The following is a 23,564-nucleotide window of genomic DNA, read 5'->3' as shown; positions in this document are numbered from 1 at the left end:
GTATGTGGTGTCTAGGAGTACTTCTTCTCGTTCTTTTTTGCAATCTCAGTAGAAATAAGTTATATGCATTTGCTAACTACTGAGGTCTAAATCGCAAATGCAAATTGACACAAGAAAGAATCGGAATGCATTCATCAGTTACTTGACTGGAGGTCTGATACGACGGCACCAGCACAAGAAACATTGAAATAAACTAGAGTATATTCACAGCCACCATCTAATAAACCCCGCTAAAATTAGGATGATCCATATTACAGAAACATTGAAATGAAATTAAGATAGTAGTACTAGCTACCTGCAAGAGGTATTCTGAAGAGTTCACCAACAGCAAACGAAAGCTTTTCATAACTATCATAAGCCTTAATATCAACTTTCCTTCCATAATGATCTTAACAAAAAAAACATTCAGCAATTTCTCTTGTTCAACTTTTCTTTTCAGGAGATTGAATTTTTGTTTTATTTTAGTTAAATCATAACCCGTATCTTCAAACTCCTTGAACTCTTGAGCATCAACAATGTTATGGAATTTCATAACTAAGTTCAAGAAAGCAATGTCATATCCTAGTTTGATTCCTTCCATGATGTTCTCACTACTTCTGATATTTGCAAGTGGGTTAAAATGTGGTGTCTGTGGTAGCCTTGTGAAAACTTGATCGTAGAAGAAGACCTATGATCATAAACTAGGGGGAATTTCATGGTAGGACCAGGAGGAGGAGGTGGTGACCCTGATGATGTTGGCTTTGAAGAAGAAGATGATGATGAAATGTTCACGACTAGTCTTCCTCTATTAGAGTTGGATGATCTTTGATTTGATGCCATTGATGCTTTTTTGGAGGGTTTTCTTAAAAAAGACTCTGTATAGACTCCTCTGAAGGCTTAGTGACCTTACTGACCTTGGCTACACTGAATGTCCTTTCACTTGGAGTAATAGAAGAATTAGTACACATCTTACTGAGCGAAGGCTTGACAGAGGCCTAGCTACTGACTTCTGGTTAGATATCTTTCTCAACTCTAACATCTCTAACCTCTCTGCTACAGAGTCTGATCATAATCCTATTCTGCTCAATACCAATCCCCATTGGAGATCTTGCCAAATCCCTTTTAAATTTTTTGGTCCTTGGCTAGATGACCAAGATTGCAGAGACATTATTGCTTAATGTTGGAAAAAGAGACACTCTGGATCTTTTGTTTTTACTTTAGCTAGAAAGATGAAAGATGTCAAAGTTAAAGTCAAGATTTGGGATAAAGTTGTCTACGGTAACATTAAAACCAACTTGGAGGAATGTATTCAATATCTAGATTGGATTACTACAAACCAGTTTGACTTCAACAGAGGCTCAGCTGTAAAAGAAGCTAAGTCCAAAATTGAGCAATGGCAAGATATTCAAGAAAGCTTCTGGAAAACCAAAAGCATGGATTAGTTCATTAAATTGGGGGATTGAAATACCAAATTTTTCCATGACTCCACCAAGAAGAGGATCAGAAGAAATATAATTGATTCAATCCAAAGGGAGGATGGTATATGGCTTCATAACTTCAAGGATATCTCTGACTGTATCACAAACCATTTTGAAACTATGGCCACTGCTGAAAACATAACCATTAACCATAACATCATCAACCTTATACCCAATACCATCACCAAATCTAAAATGAAATATTACTGCTAATCCCAGATGCTATGGAAATAAAGAGCATTCCCTTTATTATGGATGGTGATAAGAGTTCTGGTCCTAATGGTTTCCCTCCTAACTTCTTTCAAGAAAACTGGGAAGTGGTTGGCAAGGACATCATTGACATGGTTCAGAAAAAAAATCAGGCATGGCTTCATCCTAAAAGAAATGAACTCAACTTTCATATATTTCGTACCAAAAACTGACAACCATACTGCACTATCTCAGTTCAGACCCATTTCTCTATGCAACACCACATACAAGATCATCTCTAAAATCTTAGCCCAAAGACTTAAACCACTCCTTCCCAAACTCATTTCCCCCTTCCAATCTGCTTTCATTCATGGAAGATAAATCTCTGATAATATTGTTATTGCCCATGAGCTCATATATCACGTGAATACCAGAAATGGAAAGAAATGCTCTAACGGAATTTTGGGTATAAAATTAACATGGAAAAAGCTTTTGACAGAGTAAACTAGGAATTTCTGATGAGTATCATGACTCAAATGGGATTTAATGCACCTGTTGCAATATTATATATCAATTCATATCTACCACCAATTTGGATATCCTTGTTAATGGCACTCCTGGAAAATTCTTCAAAAGGCTTATTTTATTTTTCCTGGAATGCTGTCAACAAAACTAAAGAGATACGAGGTCTGGGATTCAAGAATATGAAATTCTTCAACAATGAAATGATCACCAAAATAGCTTGGAGACTTATCTTTGAGCCTCAATCCCTGTGGTCTTTCTCTACGAAGGCAACTCACTTTGATGACACTAGAATGGATACAAAACCCAAACATTCTGACTCCCTTGGATTTGAAAAGGTATCTTGGAGGGTATTGCTAATATCCAAAAGTACTATAGTTGGAAAGTTGGGAATGGTACTCAAATATATATATATATATAGGAGGAAAAATGGTTTTGGGGTCAGGATTCTAGTCTATCTAAGCCACCTATGTGTCCTCCTGATCTTATAACTGTGAATCAACTTTTCACTGACACTGGAGAATGGAACTCTCCAATCTCTTAGAAACTTGGATCTCTTATCCAAGATGCTATCCAACTCATTGAACACAACAGTGACACTGAGGATAACATCATCTGGAGTTTGTCAATCAAGAGAGATTTCACAGTCAAATCTCTTTATGACAAGCAAATTTCTGACAAGTATGCTAATGACACCTGCAATACCTCTTGGGGAGACATCTAGAAACTAGATACCTCCCCAGTTATCCATCTTTTTCTATCTGGAAATGTGCTCATGACATCTTACCTACAAATATCAAGACTTCCAGCATTCTTCACTATATTGACCCTATTTACAACTTCAGCAAGTGTGCTAAAGAGGATATCACTCATGTTTTTATGTCTTATCTTGCTGCTTCTGAAATATTGATACATCACCAAATGTTTGGAAATTCCTCCTCTTTCCATGATTGGCTCAACAAATGGTTCCAGGCCAACACTGTGATTTCAAGTTGGAATATCACTCTTGCCACTATATGCTAGTTTATCTGGAATGTGACTTTGTATTCAGAAATACCAAACCTAATACTAATACCATTGTAACCATGATAACTCAGCATCTCTGTTCGAGTGATGCAGAACCTAGGGCACATTCTAAATAATATCTAATATTAAATGGATTCTGATGACAAATGATCCGTAAGCACACACAAGGAAAAATTTGGGATTACTATCAGCATTAACATTATGGAAGTTTCCTGGCATGATGCTACTAGTGGAAAACTCCTCTACACTAAGTTTGCTTTATTGGCCATGTCTTCATCAGGGAACCGCATGGGACCAAGAAACTACAAGGACAATACCACTATAATCAACAGGGATGCAAGAGGAGCTAAACTAGCATTGGAATGGGGGAATTGAAAGAGCTTCACAAAGCCAACATACACTTTGAAGCTCAAGAAAATTCCATTCTCAAAGCAATCCAGAAGGAATATCAGCGCGTACAAGGAAGATTTCACCTAGGATTACACCAAAAGAGGGGAGGAAATGTTGAAGTTATATATTTTGTCCTTGACAACTTAACCAAAGTTGACCATCACCTAAACTTATCGACAATTAGATTGGAAAAACTTTGTATTCGGTCAGACTATCTTGAAACCCTCAACTGGAAGGGCCCTAACCTCCACCAGTTATCTCTCTTCGGTCTTTTGATGTGTCGGGTATGATGCACAATGCAAACTATCTCTCTTCAGTCTTTTGATGCGTTGGATATTATGCACAATAACTATTATGTAACGTAATTTGACCTCTCAACCTGGTGCTAGAGCTATCCCAGTGGAAGGTTTCTCTGTAACCTTAAGTTAGTTGTCCTGCTGTTTGGGCTAGCTACTCTTTTTTCTTATAAAGAAAAAAAAAGTGATAGATTACTACCGTATTACTGACCTGCGAAAAGTTTAAAATGAAGTACCAATAATACAACTATTTTTCGTCTATGAATCTTAATTTATATCATACATAGAATATTTGGCCGACGTTCAACAGACTCTCATGAGGTACATGGAATATTACACTATTCTCTCTGCAAACCCTCTTTAAGAAAGCATAAATGTAATCGATCGATATCTTCTTCAGGAATTTCGAATCTCTTCTTGCTCTTACTATCGTATTCCCAAGTATATGTACTACACCTGCATCTCTACAGCTTTTTAAATACTCCATCTCATCCAACTCCGACTGATGACTTGTCTGCCCAGCTGAACTGAAGAAATTGCTTGCAGCTATCAGTGCTGAAGCTTGCGCAGGTATAATGCCGTCGTCTCCTGATGAAGTCATAGTGCTGTCCACATTCAGAGATATCATATTTCGGTTCTCGGTTAACTGGGAATCTCCGGACCTCACTGTTTGCTGACCATATAAACTGTACTCATCTGAATCTGAACACCCTTCCATCATTGATTCCAGTCTAACGAACAAGAAGAGGTTTTCAAAGAGCTTTTTCTCAAAATCGTCGTCTTTCTTGTGGAGATCCTTATAACCATACCTGGCCACGCACCGGAACATGTGGAATTCCTTGGGTCCAATTCGCTTTACAAGGAACCGTTCTTCTTGAGGTACTGTGTAGACAGGGAGATACTTCACGCAGACAAAAATTACAACTGAGTGAATTGCAGGGAGATTTGTGATGAAGTGAGAGAAGATGTGAGGAACTCCACTTGCTAATTCAGTATACACGAGTCCAATACCTGGGACTCGTACTAAACCTAGGCTCGGTCCCAAACCGAGTATCCATGCCATTGATACTTTACTGTGCAACTCAACTTCGTAACGCTTCACTGTCCCATAATGCCACACGTACATGATGATAAAAAAAACTACAGCTATCACAAGAGGAACCCAACCGCCTTGATCTATCTTTAAAAGTACTGCTGAGAAATAAGTGCACTCAACGATTAATGATAAGACGGTGAAGATCACAACCAGAATCCAGTGACTCCGCCATACCAGTAACATTACAAGTATCATAAGAAATGTAGTAACAAGCATAACTGTAACAACTGCTGTTCCTGTTGGTGGCCAAAACAGAATATTATTCATATGTTAAATTCTGAAACCTCTGATTCCCACATGAAGGATGTTTTTCGATAAGGAGGAAAAATGCATGGAAAGAAAGGCAAAATATAAACTCACCATAAGCATTTCCGATCTGGCTTTGGTTTCTAAATCCTGCTGTAACAGCAATGCACATAAGCATAAGAATCCAATTAATATCGGGTATGTATATCTGCCCAAGGAATTTCTTTGATGTGTGAACAACTTTCACCCTTGGGAAACAACCAAGTGCAAGAGCCTGCTTGATTATTGAAAAAGTCGCAGATATAGTGGCCTGACTTGCAACAATAGCTGCTCCTGTTGCGATGATAAACACTGGCCAGTATATGCTTTCTGAAAATTACCAATCAGAGGTTAATCAGATAAGAACTTAACTTGCTGCAGGTAATTGCTTACAAAATTTCAAACACAAGAGTTTGGGAGAGACGTGGTATGGAACGGTAGAATGCATCAATCACATGGTCCTGATTTTTGATGATGTAAGCAGCCTGTCCTGTATAAGCCAATAAAAGGCAAGGGAACACGAGCATCGTGAAAGCTAGTTGAACAGCCGATACAGGAAAATGGGCTAAGTCAGCAAATAGAGCTTCTGTCCCTGCAAAGATTACGTATCTTCATTAGAATTCATCGAGTTTTTGCCTGTAAAACATATCCAGATATGTGAAGAATAGTTAAGGTTACTTACCAGTGATACTGAGCATGATTCCTCCAAGGGTTCTCCAACCTCCTCGTCTGAAGTATCTATAAATATAGACTGGAGAGAAAGCTTTTAGAACTGAGCTATCATATTTCCATATATTGAAAGCGCCAATGCCTCCAATTAAAAGAAACCAAAGTAGGACAATTGGAGCAAAGAGCCATCCAACTCTATCGGTTCCATAATGCTGCATGCTGAACAAGCCAACTAATACGACAGCCGAAACAACTATCACTACATCTGCATAGAAGAAAACCAAAACTATCACCCATCTTTCCAATGAAGAAAACAGTGATCGACGGGAATAGAAATTGCTCATCATGAAAACATGTTGTATAGTCTTAGTATCAGGATAGAAAGGTACCTCCGCTCATCTTTGGGTGATCTACCTTGATTCCTCCAACAGCCGAAAGAACTGAAAGAACAGTAGTTACTAGTTAGTATAATGAATCTTTTTGTAATTTTCTGTTTTAGAGTTGTGAAAGAGAGCTCCATTAACAAGTTCTAATAAAAGGTCATGCGACTGATTACGTAATCGGGCAGAAGAGATTTTAATCAAACATAAAGGTTACTTGCTGACACAAGGGAAGCAAAGAACGTAGAAAATGCAACTAACTGAAAGAATAAATGCTACCTTAGTGTGCTACCACTACTATGACTCATAACTGGCAATGAAATCAAACACACAAATATGTTATTGCTAATGCATCATCGGAATCAGACCTGATATGGCTGGAGTTAAGATCCCGTCTCCAATAACCATGCATGTCCCGACAAGGACAAGAATCAACAGTAAATTTCTCCTTAATGCTGTCGCTTCCAACCATCTTTTGGTCTTAGCCGCAAAAGATTTCTCATGGAATATATGACGACTGTACGTTGTTAATTGCTCATCCGTCCGGTGTTGGTTCGGAATAGTATTCACCTTTGCATGTCTACATAGTAGTGAATAAAGAGCAAATGTTCCACCTGCAACATAGTTAGACAATTTTAATCACATAACCTTTGACCCTCTCAACTCAGACTCTTTCCAAACAGAAATAATAAAAACAGCCACAGGGATATACTAGTTGATATATGAATATTCACCTTGACCATTGTCGTTCGCCCTTAACACAACAAAGACGTACTTGATGAGTGGAATAAGAGTAAGAGAATATATAATCAACGATAGTGCTCCTATAACATCCTCTGACTCCTTGATTCCATCAGGAAATGTATTATAAAAGACATACAAAGGAGATGTTCCCAAGTCTCCATAGACCACTCCAAGACTCTGGAATGCTAGTCTGAATACTAACAGCGACGAAAATTTCTGCAAAAAAGGTTATACAAAAGCACATCAACACTAAGACCAAGTTTTAGACCCCCAATTCCCAGTCTAAGACTAGTTTGCAACCCAATTTACTGATCAACAGACAAAGACCCAATGACATGAACTATGGATCAATCAAAATTTGGTGTAATTAGACTACTAATGGGATTTAGAGTGTCCACAAATGATTCTACAGAGATTAATAAAGAGGAACAAAAGGGGTTGGTGAAATGAGTGATACCTTTTCTCTGTACATATTCTTGAGCCTTCCAGCTTCTTCTTCCATGGGTTGATCAAGTTTCTGGTCTAAATCCCACATACTACCTCTATTCTCCGTACTTTCTTCATCAATAGGTGGTGGTACTGAATTTGTTGTCTCCATCACTCAAAACTTACTTAAAAATTCCCTCAAAATCCAAAATTGAATCACTACTGATTTGATGAATGAATTGAAATTGAAACTGAAGCAAACAAACCCATCTTCTTCAATTATTGATTCTCCACTGAAAATTGAATGAAATGAATAAACTTTCAACTTATTATTGTTACAGCAACACCACAAAAATACTACTCTTCTCCTGCTAGAAAACAACAGCTGAGGATAAAATCTGGGTTTTCAATTTTTCTATTTTTTCCCCAGAAATCTTAGCTTTAAATTACAAAGTGGGTCCAGCTTAAAATGGAAAAAGTATCGATTTACTAATAAAGTTAAAAATCTTAATAATTACATATCACTATTATACAGAATCCTCCATTAACAGACCTCAAAAATGAATACCCAGAATCAAAATTGAGCTAATTCACAGAAGTAAAGGATTGACCAAATCTATACATGAATCTCTGTTCAAAATCTAAAGAAAGAAAGATCGAAATCTGAGACTAGAAAAAGAAAGATGGAATCTAAGAGATTTAATAAGTAGAAGAGATTGATTGTAATAATTTAAGCGTGAAGAAAAAGAGAGGGGTTTGTTTGTTAAAACGTGTGAGTGGGGAGGAAGAAGAAGAAGAGACAAAAACTTGTTGTTGTTGTTTTGTTTCTGATGCCATTAAAAGTTGGTCAGTCTCTCTTCTTACTCTGTTGTTATTTTCATTCAAGTTTTGTTTTTTATTCTTTTTTTTATTTTTACAGTATATTCTCTTTACCACTGCATCTTTTTATTATTTATGTTTCACACACACACATACACAGAAAAGCACAACAATCGCATTATCAAAATAAAATAAAAAAATGGTTGACCGGGCTTAGCAGTGGGGCTGGCGTACCGGGCTTGGCAGTGGTCCAGCCCGGTTTGCTGTGTTTGTGTAGGGTATTAGGCCTAGTTTTCGCATTATCAAAATAAAATAAAAAAATGGTTGGCCGTTTTGGTTGGCTATAATTCTAATAGGTGAAGCACGGACACATCAGTATTGACGTCTTACCGTGTCAGACGCGCGATGGACACACGACGCATGTGAGACACCGACACGACACACATGTAGAACTTTATACTTCATTTTAGTAGTTTGGTAACTTAGTGTGTCAAGGAAATCAGTATAATAGTTAATTTTTCTATAAGTGAGCTAACCTAACGGCATAAAATTGAATTTTTTACATGTATTTTGCGTGATTAATGTATTTGATATATATTATAACACTATGATCTTAGTATATAAAAACCATTTTATTAACGTATATATAGACATGTTCGTGTCCTGATGACTTTGGATTTTTGCCGATCCCTTTGTCTGTGTCCCTTGTCAGTGTCCGTGCTTCCCAGGTTCCAATATAGCTAAGTAAAAGCCAACATCCTGGCAAACAACCATTGCAGTAGAGGTGTATTTCTTGGCCAAAAAGAAAAATTACAACCATTCTGTAATTGGCCAAAAAGAAAAATTATAGTTCCAAGAAAAAATGTTAGTGTGTCATTGGTAGTTTTGTGGGAAAATATGAAAACTTTCAAGTTATCGTGGAACAAAAAAAAAACCCTAAAACATCATCCAAAATGGAAGGAAGGAGTATTGGTTTACACAAAGTTATGGATTAGGATGTTAATTTCCGATCCTACTAATTCAGGAAGTCAATTGATAGGTAGAATTGCAATATAATTTTGTTTCATTTTGGATAACTTTTCATTTCGAAAGAAATGTATCACCTAATCTAAATGTTGAATTTAGTAAGAGGAAAACATGTTTATATCAAAATGACAGTGACGCTCCCAAAATGAATATTTCTCGACTAAGTATATGGAATAATCATCACCATGAAAAAACCAATACATTTACATTAAAAAGAAAAATGCACACATAGAACGAACGTATGGTCGAGATGTTTCTAGAAGAAGGATTGGTACGTGATAAACCGAGCAGATCGAATATGCTTGCTTAAATGCTGCTGCCAACTAGATTTGTGACGTGGCAAATCCCCGGCCCTTAATTTGATATGGACATGCCGTGGCTGAAATCATCTGTTGCCACAATTAACTCATGTGCGTAAGTAATATTGCCTTCAAATTTGACCACTATTTATTTACATAATACTGTAATTGACTATTACTGTGCTAATAATACTCGTTTAACCTGTGCCTACAAGAATAGAGTGGAAATTGATGAACTCAATTCTCTACTAGCTACACGTCTAATCTAGTTGGTATGAGAAATAATTTTATCGCTTCCCGTATATATTGAGATGATTCATCAAATCAGATAGTCGTTTATCTTCTCATCTACCCACGATGATAGATTTATTATGTAAAACTGAAATGTTTGTTCCCAGGTGATGAGGAAAACACTTTAACTAATTGGTTAAGATCATATAGCCGGCAACGAAAGAAAGAAAAAAAATGGTAGTAATATGATTAACTTTAAATAATACTTACTTGAAATGAAATTAGTGACTAGTAATTTTTTAAATGAATGATCATAACGTCAAATAATTATTAAGTAAGATTAGATTAGATTAGCTAGATAGGTTTGTCTGGGCTGGTGTTAGCATACCTAAGCCTGGATGTACGACCCTAGTAAGTAATTGTTTATTAGTCATTAATTTGATTTGTATTATTAATTGAAATTTTATAATAAGATCATGGCTAAATACTCTGGCTCCATAATTTGATTATTCTACCAGTACTTTCTCATTAGTTTTCATTAAAGAAAAAATCTAGTAAATTGGTGTATTTAAAATGAAGTGATAATAGACTAAGATCATGTTTGTTGTGTATCTGATTCGCGATCTGAATCTACGTCAACTCCTGACTCGTCGCGAGTCAGCTGCCATACGTTTGTTTTCAATGTTGAATTGCATCGGACTCGATTTCTGACTCAGGCTAGTTCATGACTCGGACCCGTTTGAATGATGTAATAAAGTACTCCTGATTCATGGAATCAAACCAATGATTCACATGTTTTTAAGTCAGTTGAGTTGGATCAGGCTCAAAACAAACATATTGAGTCAAAATTGACTTAAATCAGGTGATTTCAATCAAGTCCAGATGTCTCAGATGAGTCAGGAGTAAACAAATAAAGTGTAAGAAGGGATTCAATACATTAATAGAGTGTGTTTGTTTGTCTTATTTACCTGTTGACTCGGCGTCTGAATCTGGTTCAGCCACTGACGCGGCTTGAGTTATATGTTAAGTTGACGGGGCGTTTGAATCTGCTTCAGCCATTGACGCGGCCTAAGTTATATGTTAGACCTTGAATTTATGGTTGGAATTTAATTCCGATAAAAACCATTATTCCACCGATTCAATCGGTTCTTATTCATGCTTGTATTCATCATGTTCCGTTAATCCTTCTCTTTCTCTTGTCGGATATTGCGGTGTTGTACTAGTATGGCATGTTCTTGTTATTTTGTATTTTCTAATTTTCTAATTTAAACCCAATGTAACCTTGAATTTCTATTAATGAAAGGTTCCTTTGTTGTGGGAAAAAAAAGTTATATGTTAGACTATTTGTTTTTTAATTTTAAGTTAGATCTGACTCGCGATCTGACTCAGATCTAATTCCTGATTCAGGCCTGTTTGAGCCAGCCAGTCAGAAAATAAAATACTCCTGATTTATGAGACTAAACCAGTTACTCACATATTGTTTAGTACTCTAACTTCAAAAACAAACATATTGAGTCGGATCCAGATAAGTCACAGACGAGCCAGACTCAGACAGTTCAAATGAGTCAGGAAAAAACAAACACAATGCAGTGTAGTCAATATCGCCCATAGCGGCCGAAATATCGCTAATATTATCGATACCGGTGTTAGAGCGAAATGGAAACATCAATATCGCGATATGATTTTTTGCCTATAATATCGGCCGATATACACGAAAATGATACAACCGATTTTCCGATATGTGATAGTTTCGGAATTTGCTGTGAACATCAGGGCAATTTAGGAATTTTAAGTGAAGGGAAGGTATAAATCCCTAAATCTCATCGAATGTTCAGCAGAAATTTTTTGAGAAACCCTTCTTCTCAGCCTAAAACACTTTTCTTCTCAATGTCAATGGTGAGATTCAATTGATGGTCGGGGTGTTAACAAGAGGTTGGGGTTTTGATTATCACAGATATAAATTTAAAACCGATATTGCATTTCATATGGTGACTCTTATGTTTTGAATGAACTTGTTTTGTTTATCTAAAATCAATGATATTTTTATCTTAAGTCGATATATGAAATGAAACAATAAAAATCATAGATATAAATTTAGAACCGATATCATACCGATATTTGAAACTGAGATCTCCCCGATACAATATGTACCAGTGTATCCGATCTACATTGACACATGGTAAAATTTGAGATTATAAAACTCATTGAGTTGAAATGATTTGATCTGATTCTGATCGTGATTTTCCAAATTTGATCTAATGATAAGGATGAACGTGGGACCTAATTAAGTAAGACGAATCTTGAAAGTAGTAGTGGGCCAGTATCAATTATTAAAAGTCGTTGTGGGTCCCACTCCAACTGATCGTAAACCGTACTAACTGACCATTTAGCTGATTTCAGTAATAAGTTATTGGATTCGATTGATGATGGCAGGTGGATCATGCCATGGTCACTCTTTTCTGCACAACATTTGAATCGATTCGTTGCCACATGCATGTATCAGTTGGCACTTCAACGTCGAGATATATACTCTTATGTCCGCAATAATAATGAAGAAATTGATTATTATTGCATTTGACTTATGATAATATGATGCTCATTCTAACAAGATAATGGGTCTTGTTAGAATCAGTGGATTCAGTATCGGAACTCTTCCACTTGGTAGTTTTACCACATGGTGTAATAAAATTGACTCAAAAGATTAATCAGTTAAACTACGACCGGACAAGAATTGGGATGCATATAAGAAGTACGGCAGACGGGACCAAACTATGTGGCTTGCTAGTTTCTACCTATGCATGAGATGAGATGGCGCACTCAATCAATGTTGGAGGACCAAACTGCGTTAATTTTTTTGTGTTGCATGAAATGAAATGATTATGCAAATTAATATGATTTTGTATTGACCGTGCATACTGTTAACCCGTGAGAGTGGTCCAACCGAGTTTCATCAAAAAAGGCAAAAATGACTATCCATGCATAAAAATAGTTATACTTTTCTTTTGGTTCGGGAAAAGTTATACTTCCATCTTTTATTTTTATATAAAAATAGCATGAAAGTATCGTTTTTCTTGAAACCTAAAGAGTTGGGTGATATTACAATGATACAATCAACTATTAGAAAGAAAGAAAGAAAAAACATCTGGTGTGTGAGCAGGAAGTTTTACAACTCATTCAAAAGAATCACTTGTTATGTTTATGTCTCAAAAGTCAATTCATTCAGGGTCACACAATTATTTTTGTTTTCTCACACATTTGTCACATGGGGATGTATTTTTCAGTCGAAACACCTTTTTAAGGCTTATTCCTATGCACATGCCAAAAAAAAAAAAAACTGTTCGGCATGCCACCTAGTACGCCAAATGAGTTGCACCGCTATGGTAAAACCACTGAGCGACGAACATCTTAGCGAGCGATATTGACTATAACGCTAGCGATAAAGACTATATCGTCAGCGCTTCCATGAATATCGCTCGATATTATCTCTAGCACCTGCGGCTAGTTCTTTATCGCTTATAAATGGGTAATTTTCAAATTCAAAACTTACCCCAAATTTTTTTATACTCTAATTTATTTTTTGAAGTTTTTCCAAATGGCACCATTTCAAGCCCTACTTGATTCGGCAACGCAACTAGATTTTTCCGGAGTAGTGCTTGAAGGTGTCGCTAAGAAGATATGTGATAGTTATAAAGAAATAAGTAAGAAGTAAAGAAGTATTCAAGTTTTGGATATTAACCAAGTCAAAACCGCAACTAAGAAAAGGAAAAGAAAAGTTCAAGGAAAGGAAAATCAAAGCAAAACAAATTTGAAGCCAACGAAGAAGATGAACAAAGGAAACTCCGTTCATGAGTGCATTCATTGGAAGTTAAGTGAAATGAACAAGATTAACAAGATGAAGAACATTGTTCCAAATTTTTATTTTTAAATCTATCTTTCAAATTATTATTGTCTAGTTTTATTTTATGCCTTGTAAAATGACTATCAATGATTAATGCGAAGTTGAATTTGAAATTTTGCAAATAAAAATTGAAAATTAAGCTTAATTATATTCCTAATCCAATCTTACATTTAATTGTTTAAACAAATATTAAAACTTAATATTTGTTGTGATACTTAACATACTTTGAATAGTTTAATAGTTAACTTAAATCATAAATAAGAAACTAAAACATAAATATTAAATGGACAAATAAGAAACTAAAACATAAATATTGAACAATATTTGAAAAAGTATCTTAAAATTTCGAAACAACTTCCAAATTCGAAGTCATTTTCGTAGATGCATGCGACGATATTCCGCAAGACACATTGGTCGAAGATCCATCATGGTTTCACCACCCCTCATGTGTCGACCTTCTTTTTGAAGTAAAGCAACATGATGACTCAATTATGTAATATCACGATTGTTGAGGTTCATTAATTGTTCTTCAAATTTCACAAAAATCTTATGCCAAAATGGTTGGGGATTGAATTCATCAGTGAATAAACTCTTAGTTAAATCAACATAATTCCTGCAAATACATTCATCTTCCGCAATAGTAAACTTTGGTACTCGCCTCCTAATTATTCGAACTCGCACATTGGCACGGTTAACAACTCTTTGATTTTCGGCAGCATGTTGGTTTGCTACAAACTCAGTCATGTTCGCATTATCAACCATGCTCTTTGAGGAATTAGAAGATTAGAAAATAATTGGAGATTGAGAAATTCTAGAGAGATTTAGAAATTCTGGTGTAAGTTGAAATGAGTTTGAAATTGGGTATTTACAGGCGGGGGAAAGTATAGCCGTTGGATGAGAAACTGATAAGCTATGATAAAATCAGCAAGCGATACAATGGCTTCACTGGCGATTTAATGACCAGCGAGCGCTGCTATGACCATCGAGCGATCAAATCTCTATCGCTCGCTGGAAACTCCATCGTGTATGCCTATATGTTATTTCTGGCATATAGACATATACATTTGGCAGTTTGGCACACTAATACTAGATGCATATATGCCAAAATGTAATGTTTGCCATGTGTATAGGAATAGGCCTAACAACCATTGTGCAATAGACAATATATAATATAGGGATGATAATAAAAGCCAGTAATGGCTATAGGAAATGCAACATACTAATAAATTTGTGTGTGCCACGATATCTGGTGTGATTAAAGCCTCTTTCAAGATATTCTTTTTGGTTTGGAACAGATTAATCTCGGAAATTAAAAAGCTAAAGAATGGTATTTGCTTCTTTCAAGATGTTAATTTGCAGAGCATCACTGGACTTAGTATTTTGTGGGCTTAATCTCTTCTCGTTCTCAATCATTCCTCGTATCTGTGTTCGAGGAAAAACTTGAGAATTAAAAATCACAATACGATAAAAAAAAATCGAATAATGAAATCTTAAACATGTAAAAACTATAAAATTAAAATAGCTTGGCATGTATTATGGAGTATTTCTTACTGGTTTCCACATATTAGAAATTGCCGAACCAATACGAAGGCCCAACGTGATAGATTTTAAAGATGAACTGCTAACAATACATGTATTTTTATTCATTAATCCACATATAATTATCATAAGTAGAATATTTGGCCAGCATTCAACATTTTTTTTTCTTTTAAATCACATTTCAATTCATTCAAACCAAAATAGTGATTATATGATTGGTTACAAGATTATCAAAAACATCAAAAAAACAAAATAATCAAAACCCAACATTCGACATACTTTTATGAGGTACATGGAATATTACACTATCCTCTCTGCATACCCTCTTTAAGAAGGCGCAAATGTAGTCGATTGATATCTTTTTAAGGAATTTTACATCTCTTCTTGCTCTGACTATCGTATTCCCAATAGTTCAATTTCCTTGCAATATTTTCTCGCATCCAATAGTTCAATTGCCTTTACTTAACTCATTTATTACCTTTAGTATATGCAAATCTATATGATGGAGGACTACCATACCTTAAGTAGGTAGAAATCCTCTATAGGTCAGTATCTATATCAGTGAGCACCGATATGATACTGACACCTGATATGGCTTCGACCATCCTTCAATCTAACGGTTTAATTTCTTAAAATTACATCATAGTATGACCATACATAATGTGTATGATAAAAGTTAAAATAAAAATTATATTTAATTTTGGATTTGAGTTTCTCAAATGCCGCTCATACTGGGGCAAAAACAAAATAAAATAAGATAATAAAATCGAACCATATTTCACCAGTTTAGGGACTAATCTACAAAATGAGTTCGTCGACTAGAATGTATCTCAAATCAAGCCTACCATATACTCTCCTACCCTCTCTCCTCTCTCACGTCCCTCAACAGAAAGCTCTCTCGTCGGAAACACCACCTGCTCAGATCTGGTCTGTCTTGGACTTTTGGGACGGATCTGAGCGGGAAACTCATCTCCTTTTATTACTTTTCACTGGATCTTTGTTATAGTATGTTTATTTATGTTATTCTCTTTTCATTTGATAAGTTTTCTGCACCTTTATGGTGATTTAATCTCCTCTACTAGAGAGGTTTATCTCGGCTTTAATGGTCGTTCTTGGGTACTATGGGTTTTAAAATCACTTGAGATGCATTCCAACGATGAGATCTTCATCATTTTTGGCTCCGGCAACGGAATCTTCATCCTTGGATTGTCCGGCGACGGAATCTTTAACAATGATATTCTTGACGACGAGATGTTCATCACAAGTTTTAAGAGATTTGAGCAAATCACTCCAACTTTAGGAGCATTTCTTTATGAAGAAGAAAAACAAACTAAATGGTTGGAATTTAATTCCGATAAAAACCATTATTCCACCGATTTAATCGGTTCTTATTCATGTTTGTATTCGTCATGTTCCGTTAATCCTTCTCTTTCTTTTGTCGGATTTTTCGGTGTTGTACTAGTGTGGCATGTTCTTGTTACTTTGTATTCTCTAATTTTCCATTTAAAACCCAATGTAACCTTGAATTTCCATTAATGAAATGTTTCTTTGATATCAGGAAAAAAAAAATCAAGCCTACCACGCTATATTTGAGACTTTTATTCTTTTAGTCGGCTGCCTTAATAATTATATTAAAAAAAATGAGGGGCAGGTAGATCATATTTGGAAAGAACAAAATATATTTTTTTTGATCGGTAAAATTAATCATAGAAAAGAAAGGGAAAAATGTTCACGAAACATGAACGAAAAGTACAGACGAAATTCAAACCAAACATCCCAAAGCAACGACCAGATGAGAAAGAAATGCAAACAAAACAAAAACTACACATAAGACTCATGGAGGTTCAAACACCACATCCTTCCATTTCAACATAAAGTGCTGAAGAGTAATGCCTATGAATTGAGGTTGCTGATACACCCAATACGCGATTGTAAACTTAATCTTCTGGATGACCTTCGTTGTGGTAAAGACTTGTTTTCAAACGCGCGCCGGTTTCTTTCCTTCCATAAATTCCAAATGATTGCAGCAGGGATTGTGCTAATCACAACATCTTTTCTCGTTTTAGGTTTGTAATTAGACCAAGAGTGAATGATAGACGCATTTATGTGTCTAATATATCTCAATTGTATATAGTGTTAGTGCTCGATTCTATACTTATTTGGTTATTTTATTTATTTGTAGGTGTTTTTAGAAGAATAAGGTTTTGCGGCGAAATTGGCTGAAAATGCGGCGTTTGGACCTCCGTTGATAGAGTACCGGAAGCACCTCAGAAATACCTCGGAGGAACCCCGAAAAAGTGCGGAAAATGTCCCAGAAAACTCACTATATGGACCCTCAATTTTGGATAAGGGGTAACCTAATTACTAAGGGGTGACCCATTTCCAGACAGCTGCTAAAGGGACACCGGAGCTGGATAGGGGGGCACCCTTCTTCTTCACGTTTAAAACAGAATTTTGGCGGGAAATTGGTTTTCAACTCTGGCAGTTTAGGGTTCGAATTGTTGGACGTGTTTTATGGAGATTCAATTGCCAAACTCGATTGGGATGGACTTTAGTAGACCAAACAGGGTTTATGTGTGCGTTTGGGTCGAGCATATTGGGCTGAATCGTCGATATCAAGCAAAACAGAGGTGATGTTTTCACGGGTCTGCTGTGGAGATAATTTTGGAGATTACGTGGAGGATTAGGGAAGATATCTTCTCTTATTCGATTCCCTTATATCTTGGGAAAGTTTTGTAACAACAGAAGACGCGTACGAGAGTTTGGAAAGGGTCAGCAGCCGTGTAGAAAAGAAAAACCGTAACTTGGCAGGGAGAAAAAAAAGAAAAATATTTCTCGAGATTTATGGATCTGGGTAGTATATAAAGGAGGATACAAGTCTCATAAAGGGGGATTAAGAGTTTGGGGTCGATACAGAGCCAGGAGGAGCGAAGAAGAAGGAGTAGCAGCAATGTTCACCTGCTGCTGCTGCTGCCATTAAAAAGCTTCAAGAACACGAAGAACAGACTCTCCAGGACAGTCTTATTTTCAGCAGCTTCAGAACAGTCTTATTTTCAGCAGCTCAACAACAGAAGAGAGGTGTCGCAGTTTGCTGCAGTTTTCTGTTGTCGTTCTTTTCTGGACGTGTTTTGTGAGTCTCAGAACTACTATTTTATAACTTTTGACTCTTTTAATTACACTTTGAGCTTTGAATTAATATGTTGAGTGTGTGATTGATATGAATAGCTAAACCCCAATACTGGGATGATGGAGGAAACCATTCTTTATGCATGAGTAATTTTATTTAATTCTTTTATGACTATTTGCACTATTATGGATGGAATTATGATTTTTATTGATTATTTGTGATTTTGTCTGATGATGTATGCTTAATCCATGAGATTATTGATGCATCATGCTTATGATTTACATATAATACTTACAAAATCTATGTTTGGCAAAGTAAGAGTCGATATTTGTTATCAATATAAGCTTTAATTGTCTAGAATTAATAATTGAATCGCATGAGTATAAGAATTGGTGAAATCCTGAGTCCCAGTATCTCTTGATCCTGTGACAATTTTGTATATATTTTTGTTTTTAAATCTATTCAAGTCCGAGCATCGAATCCGTATTTACCGCAAATCGAATTACTACAACAGTGAATAGCAATTTCAATAGATGGGGGAGTAATCCATACCGGGTTGAATAACTCAATGAAAGATCTCCATATGGTGTTCGCATACGAGCAGTGAAAAAGCATATGATGTGATGTTTCTCCGTCATCGATACATAAATAGCAGTGATTCACCCAATCTCTCCATTTTCTTTTACAAAGATTGTCTTGAGTTAAGACTTTTTGATTGACAGCAAGCCAAATGAGAAAACTCACCTTTGGAGGCCGATATTTGGACCAAATCTTCTTTGGAGGGACGTAAACCGCTCCTTGCTGAGAGTTTTTCCGAGAAACCATCCACGTATAACATTTCTTAACCGAGAATTTACAAATTTCATTCCTATCCATCCAACCTCTTTCATCTGGATTGTTATTAAGTGTAGTATTGCTTTCATCCAGAGCATGCAGCAGCCTTGCAACACTTTCGATAACATGGTCTTGTATTCTTCTTGTAATGAAAGAAACTAGTTATACTTTCATAAACATATACATTTCTTGAATATAGAAACATATGACATATATATAATATAAAATCTTCCTCGAAATGATATCTTTGAGAATGAATGTGTCGATGGTTAGACTCCTTTTGATACCGTCCCAGGACCATTCGGAAATTCATCCTATACCAAGCTCACTTTGAGATTAATTTCCATGGTTGAGCTTCCTCTTAGACATAGCAGAGGGTAGGTTGAATTACACCTAGTTTAACTAGGACATTATTTTTGATTAATTTCCATGGTTGAGCTTCCTTTCAGACATAGCTGAGGGTAGGTTGAATTACACATAGTTCAACAAGGACACTATTTTTGAGAAGGAATCCAAAAGATACTCCTTTTTGAAAGAAGCTAGCCCAGTTAAATATAACGCTATTCGTGATTGCCAAATTTGGCATCCTTGTATAACATACTCCCTTCGTTTCACTATTAAGTGACCTATTTATTTTTAGGTTTTGTCCCACTATTAAGTGATCTATATCACTAAACAAGGAGATATTTATAAAATTATCATTTTAATTGATCATAAGAAATATAAAAAATATGCATAATTTGACAGGCATGTTTATATTCATTATGTAGGTGTTTTAAAATGCTTTTCAATGGTATGAAGTTTGCGAACATCCATGGTGTAGTTTGAGAGACAAATCATTTCAAAATTTCACTAATTATTATCCATAAGGATATAATTGTAAAAAATGCTTAATTATACTCTTTTCCCTTACTTGCCTTAAAAATTGTGCAAACTTGAATTAGGTCACTTAATAGTGGGGCGGAGGGAGTATATGCTAGTATAATTTAGCTTTTGCAATGTCTATTGCCAGCTAAATTATATATAGTGATGGAATTTTGTACATATGTGATCAGTTGTTAATTATTTAAGCAGTCGAATGTAAACGTTAAACTAACACTCTTTAAAGCAGTGTGCATAAAACTAAATTCATATTTGTGCGGATGCTGCTAGGTAACTTTTATGGTAGATAATGACTCTTAGAAATATAATGCTTGTATTAGTATCAAAAAGAAAAGATTACCTGTAACAAACAAAAAATAATTAAATAAAATGTGTTTGTTGGTGGAAGTAAAGCCCCTTTAATATAGAGTGTTATATACATTGTGAAAAATAAGTTTTGAAAATTTAGTTTCTTTTTCCTTAAACCATTCAATCATGTACTTGTAGAATAATTATAAATTGATTTGATCTTGTCGGGCGCAGTGGCTTCACATCGACGAAAAATACTTTCAATATGTAAGTTGTTATGAGATCTTAAGAGCGTTTCCCAAATATAATTCAATTTTTATGTTTTAATTTCTTAATTATCAACTTAAACTTAAGTGTAAGTTTTAATGTTTTTCTTACTTTATTAGTGAAAATTAAAATGTAAGTCTAAATCAAGAGTATAAGCTTAATTTTCAATAATATTTCTTGAATTCATTTAATAAGCTTAATTTTCAACAATACAAGTCAAATTTTCAAATTTATTAACAATTGTGCTTTTTTTTTGATATAAACTTCGAATTAATCATTACTAGTCATTTTACAAGATATAAAACCAGACAATAATAATTTAAAATAAGGACTTTAATAATAGAAGTCTCGGACAATCTTCTTCAATTCCCCCCCTTTTTTCATTTCACATAACTCCCGATCAATGCGCTCATGAACTGAGTTTCCCTTGTTTCAGTGACTCCTACTCTTCTTTGTCTTCAAATTTGCTTTGCCTTGATTTTCCTTATCTTGAACTCTTCTTTGCCTTTTCTTAGCTGTAAGTTTGAGTTGGTTAATATCCAAAACTTGAAGACTTCTTGTTTTTTACATATTTCTTTATAACTATCACATATCTTCTTAACAACAGCTTTAAGTACTACTCTGTAAAAATCAAGTTGGGTTGTCGAGTCAAGTAAGGTTTATAATAACGTGGCTGATTTGTCACGCCACCTGGTGTATGCCCAATTGAATCATTCTGCCATGATTCATACGTATACATATGCGTCTCTAATAAGATTTAGAGTTGGAATTAGAACTTGAACTAGTAGTAGTTTATAGAACATTAGATTAGATTAATTTTCATCATCACCTTGGAAAGAAAAGTATCACCTAATGTTCGATTTAGTAAGAGGAAAATCAAAATGACACTGACACTCCCAAAATGGATAAATCTCGACTAAGAAATTAACAATTATGGTTTAACCTTACCAAGTAGTAATCGAGAAAACCAATATTTTTTATGAGCTTCTTAAAAGAAAAATGCACAAATAAAAGACGTATGGTGGGTGGACATGTGATTCTAGAAGAGTTGATACGTAAGGGTGCATATAAACCGATCAGATGGAATATGCCGCTGCCAACTAGACTAGACAAGATTCATGGATGATATGGCAAATTCCTAGCCCTTGTCTTCTTTATTAATTGTCATGTACTAATTTGACCATCATTTATTTTCATAGTAATTTACTCGTTTAACCTGTACCTGCAAGAAAAGATTAGACATTGATGGTGCTGGGCAGGTTGACAAAATGAACTCCATATTCCCCTCCTCCTTCTCTAGCTAGTAGCCACAAGTCTAAACTAGTAGGTAAGAAATCAACACGTCCACTTGGAATATATATGTTCATGCATCCGGCCTTTTATTTTTAACTTTTAGTACACATTGCTATATGAATTTTCAAAAACTCTCGCTAAAAACCACACCAACACCAAAAATTCTAAACAAACGACCAAAAGAACAACACTAAAACACCTCTTTCACATTGGAGTGAGATTCACCCTCGAAAAACGGGATCCTGATATGTTTTTCGGTCCCGTTTTTCGGGACGGGTCCCAATCCAATATGAGAGGTGTTGTTTTAGTGTTGTTTTTTTGGTTGTTTATTTAGAATCGTTGCACCAAATCAACCAGACACAACAAAACTCATAAAACGAGATTTCCTGCTATTCTTCGCGGGGCCCACCGAGACCCACGAAAAAATTTATAAGAGAAAAAGTGGAATTTGGTTTTTACATTGTTTAGATGCTCGGTCTGTCCAGAGGCGTTGATGAATTTTTATACCTCGAAGCGGCCTTAATATTAGGTTGGAAACAAAATTTCAAAATGAATTATAAAAAGAAAACAAAGTTTTTCCTATAGCCCGTCTCCGATTTTGTGGTAAAAAAAATTAGCATAGAAAATGAACTATGATTTTAGGCATACCAAAAACTTTCAAGGCATACAAAATAGTTTTCCCATTCTAAGTGACCTTACAAGGGGTGTCTATTGGATAGTTCCATTACCCATATACCCTTGAACCTAAAATCAAAAAATAAACTATCCTAAACATCTCTTCTTCTTCCTCTAGCTAAACCACCTTCCTTTTCTCTCAGATTTTTTGTTTCATCACTGTAATTAATTATCGATTCGTGAAAATTCGATCATCGGTTAAATTGAACTATATAATGGATCGTACAAAGAAAACAACAAACTTCAGGTGTTACAAATCCTCTTCCAATCCATGAATTAAAGAAGAAGAACCAATTGAGGATGAAGGTGTAAAAACTATAATTGAACCGGAAATTGAATCGGAAATTCAACCATTTAAAGCTCCAAATACTGAAATGAGGATAAGAAGGTATTCCCTACAAACCCAATCTTTTATTTGTTGTTTTGCATGGATTGAATGGGTTAAATTGCTAAAAATTTAGGGTTTTTGACGGTTACAGTAGCGGGTTCAGCTGATAATTGAGTTGAGTTTTGAGCCGAACTGTTCTTGAAATTTCTCCCTGAAAGTGTCTTTGAACAGTTCGGATAAACCGTAAATGTCAATTTTTAGCCGAACCCCAAAATGTGTATTGAATACGTCCCAAAACAGTGTCAGGTTCGGCTAATACCTTGCAAACCTTCCCGGCCGAACCTGAGAAGTGAAATTTACCCCAGGTGGTTGTCAGGTTCGGCTAACTCGATTAGATCACTTTCAAGCCGAACCTCTCTCTGTAAACACTTCGAAAATATTGATTTGCAGGCTCTAGGTTCGGCTAGGTCGTGTTGTTGAGTTATCAGTCGAACCTTCTCTTTGCACACTCAAGTTTTTCGATCTTGTTTTGGCCATAACTTTTCCGTCCGATGTCGGAATGACCTCATTCTTTTTGC

The 23,564-nt window shown here is 35.5% G+C and overlaps 1 protein-coding gene across 1 annotated transcript; it reads right to left on the bottom strand.

Annotated features, from left to right (window-relative positions):
- Positions 1–4,108: 4,108 nt before the first annotated feature.
- On the bottom strand, positions 4,109–8,353 carry LOC113323217 (potassium transporter 11-like). The gene is made up of 8 exons (XM_026571501.1): positions 7,512–8,353; positions 7,045–7,270; positions 6,679–6,924; positions 6,320–6,370; positions 5,944–6,195; positions 5,686–5,853; positions 5,337–5,591; positions 4,109–5,212 (listed from the first exon to the last, which is right to left on the bottom strand). Exons 1-8 carry the CDS (start codon positions 7,650–7,652, stop codon positions 4,158–4,160), a joined length of 2,394 nt encoding a protein of 797 aa, XP_026427286.1. The 5' UTR covers positions 7,653–8,353; the 3' UTR covers positions 4,109–4,157.
- Positions 8,354–23,564: the final 15,211 nt, after the last annotated feature.

This window comes from Papaver somniferum, chromosome 1, assembly GCF_003573695.1.
Source record: "Papaver somniferum cultivar HN1 chromosome 1, ASM357369v1, whole genome shotgun sequence".
NCBI classification, from domain to species: domain Eukaryota; kingdom Viridiplantae; phylum Streptophyta; class Magnoliopsida; order Ranunculales; family Papaveraceae; genus Papaver; species Papaver somniferum.
The sequence above is the reverse complement of the archived record's forward strand: the minus strand, read 5'-3'. Positions and strand labels throughout refer to the sequence as shown.

Coding starts and splice junctions, on each gene's coding strand:
- LOC113323217 (XM_026571501.1), bottom strand. CDS start 7,652: ATGGAGACAACAAATTCAGTACCACCACCTATTGATGAAGAAAGTACG. Junction 6,371..6,678: donor CTTAACTCCAGCCATATCAG/GTCTGATTCCGA, acceptor CTGTTCTTTCAG/TTCTTTCGGCTGTTGGAGGA. Junction 5,592..5,685: donor ATTCTACCGTTCCATACCAC/GTCTCTCCCAAA, acceptor GGTAATTTTCAG/AAAGCATATACTGGCCAGTG.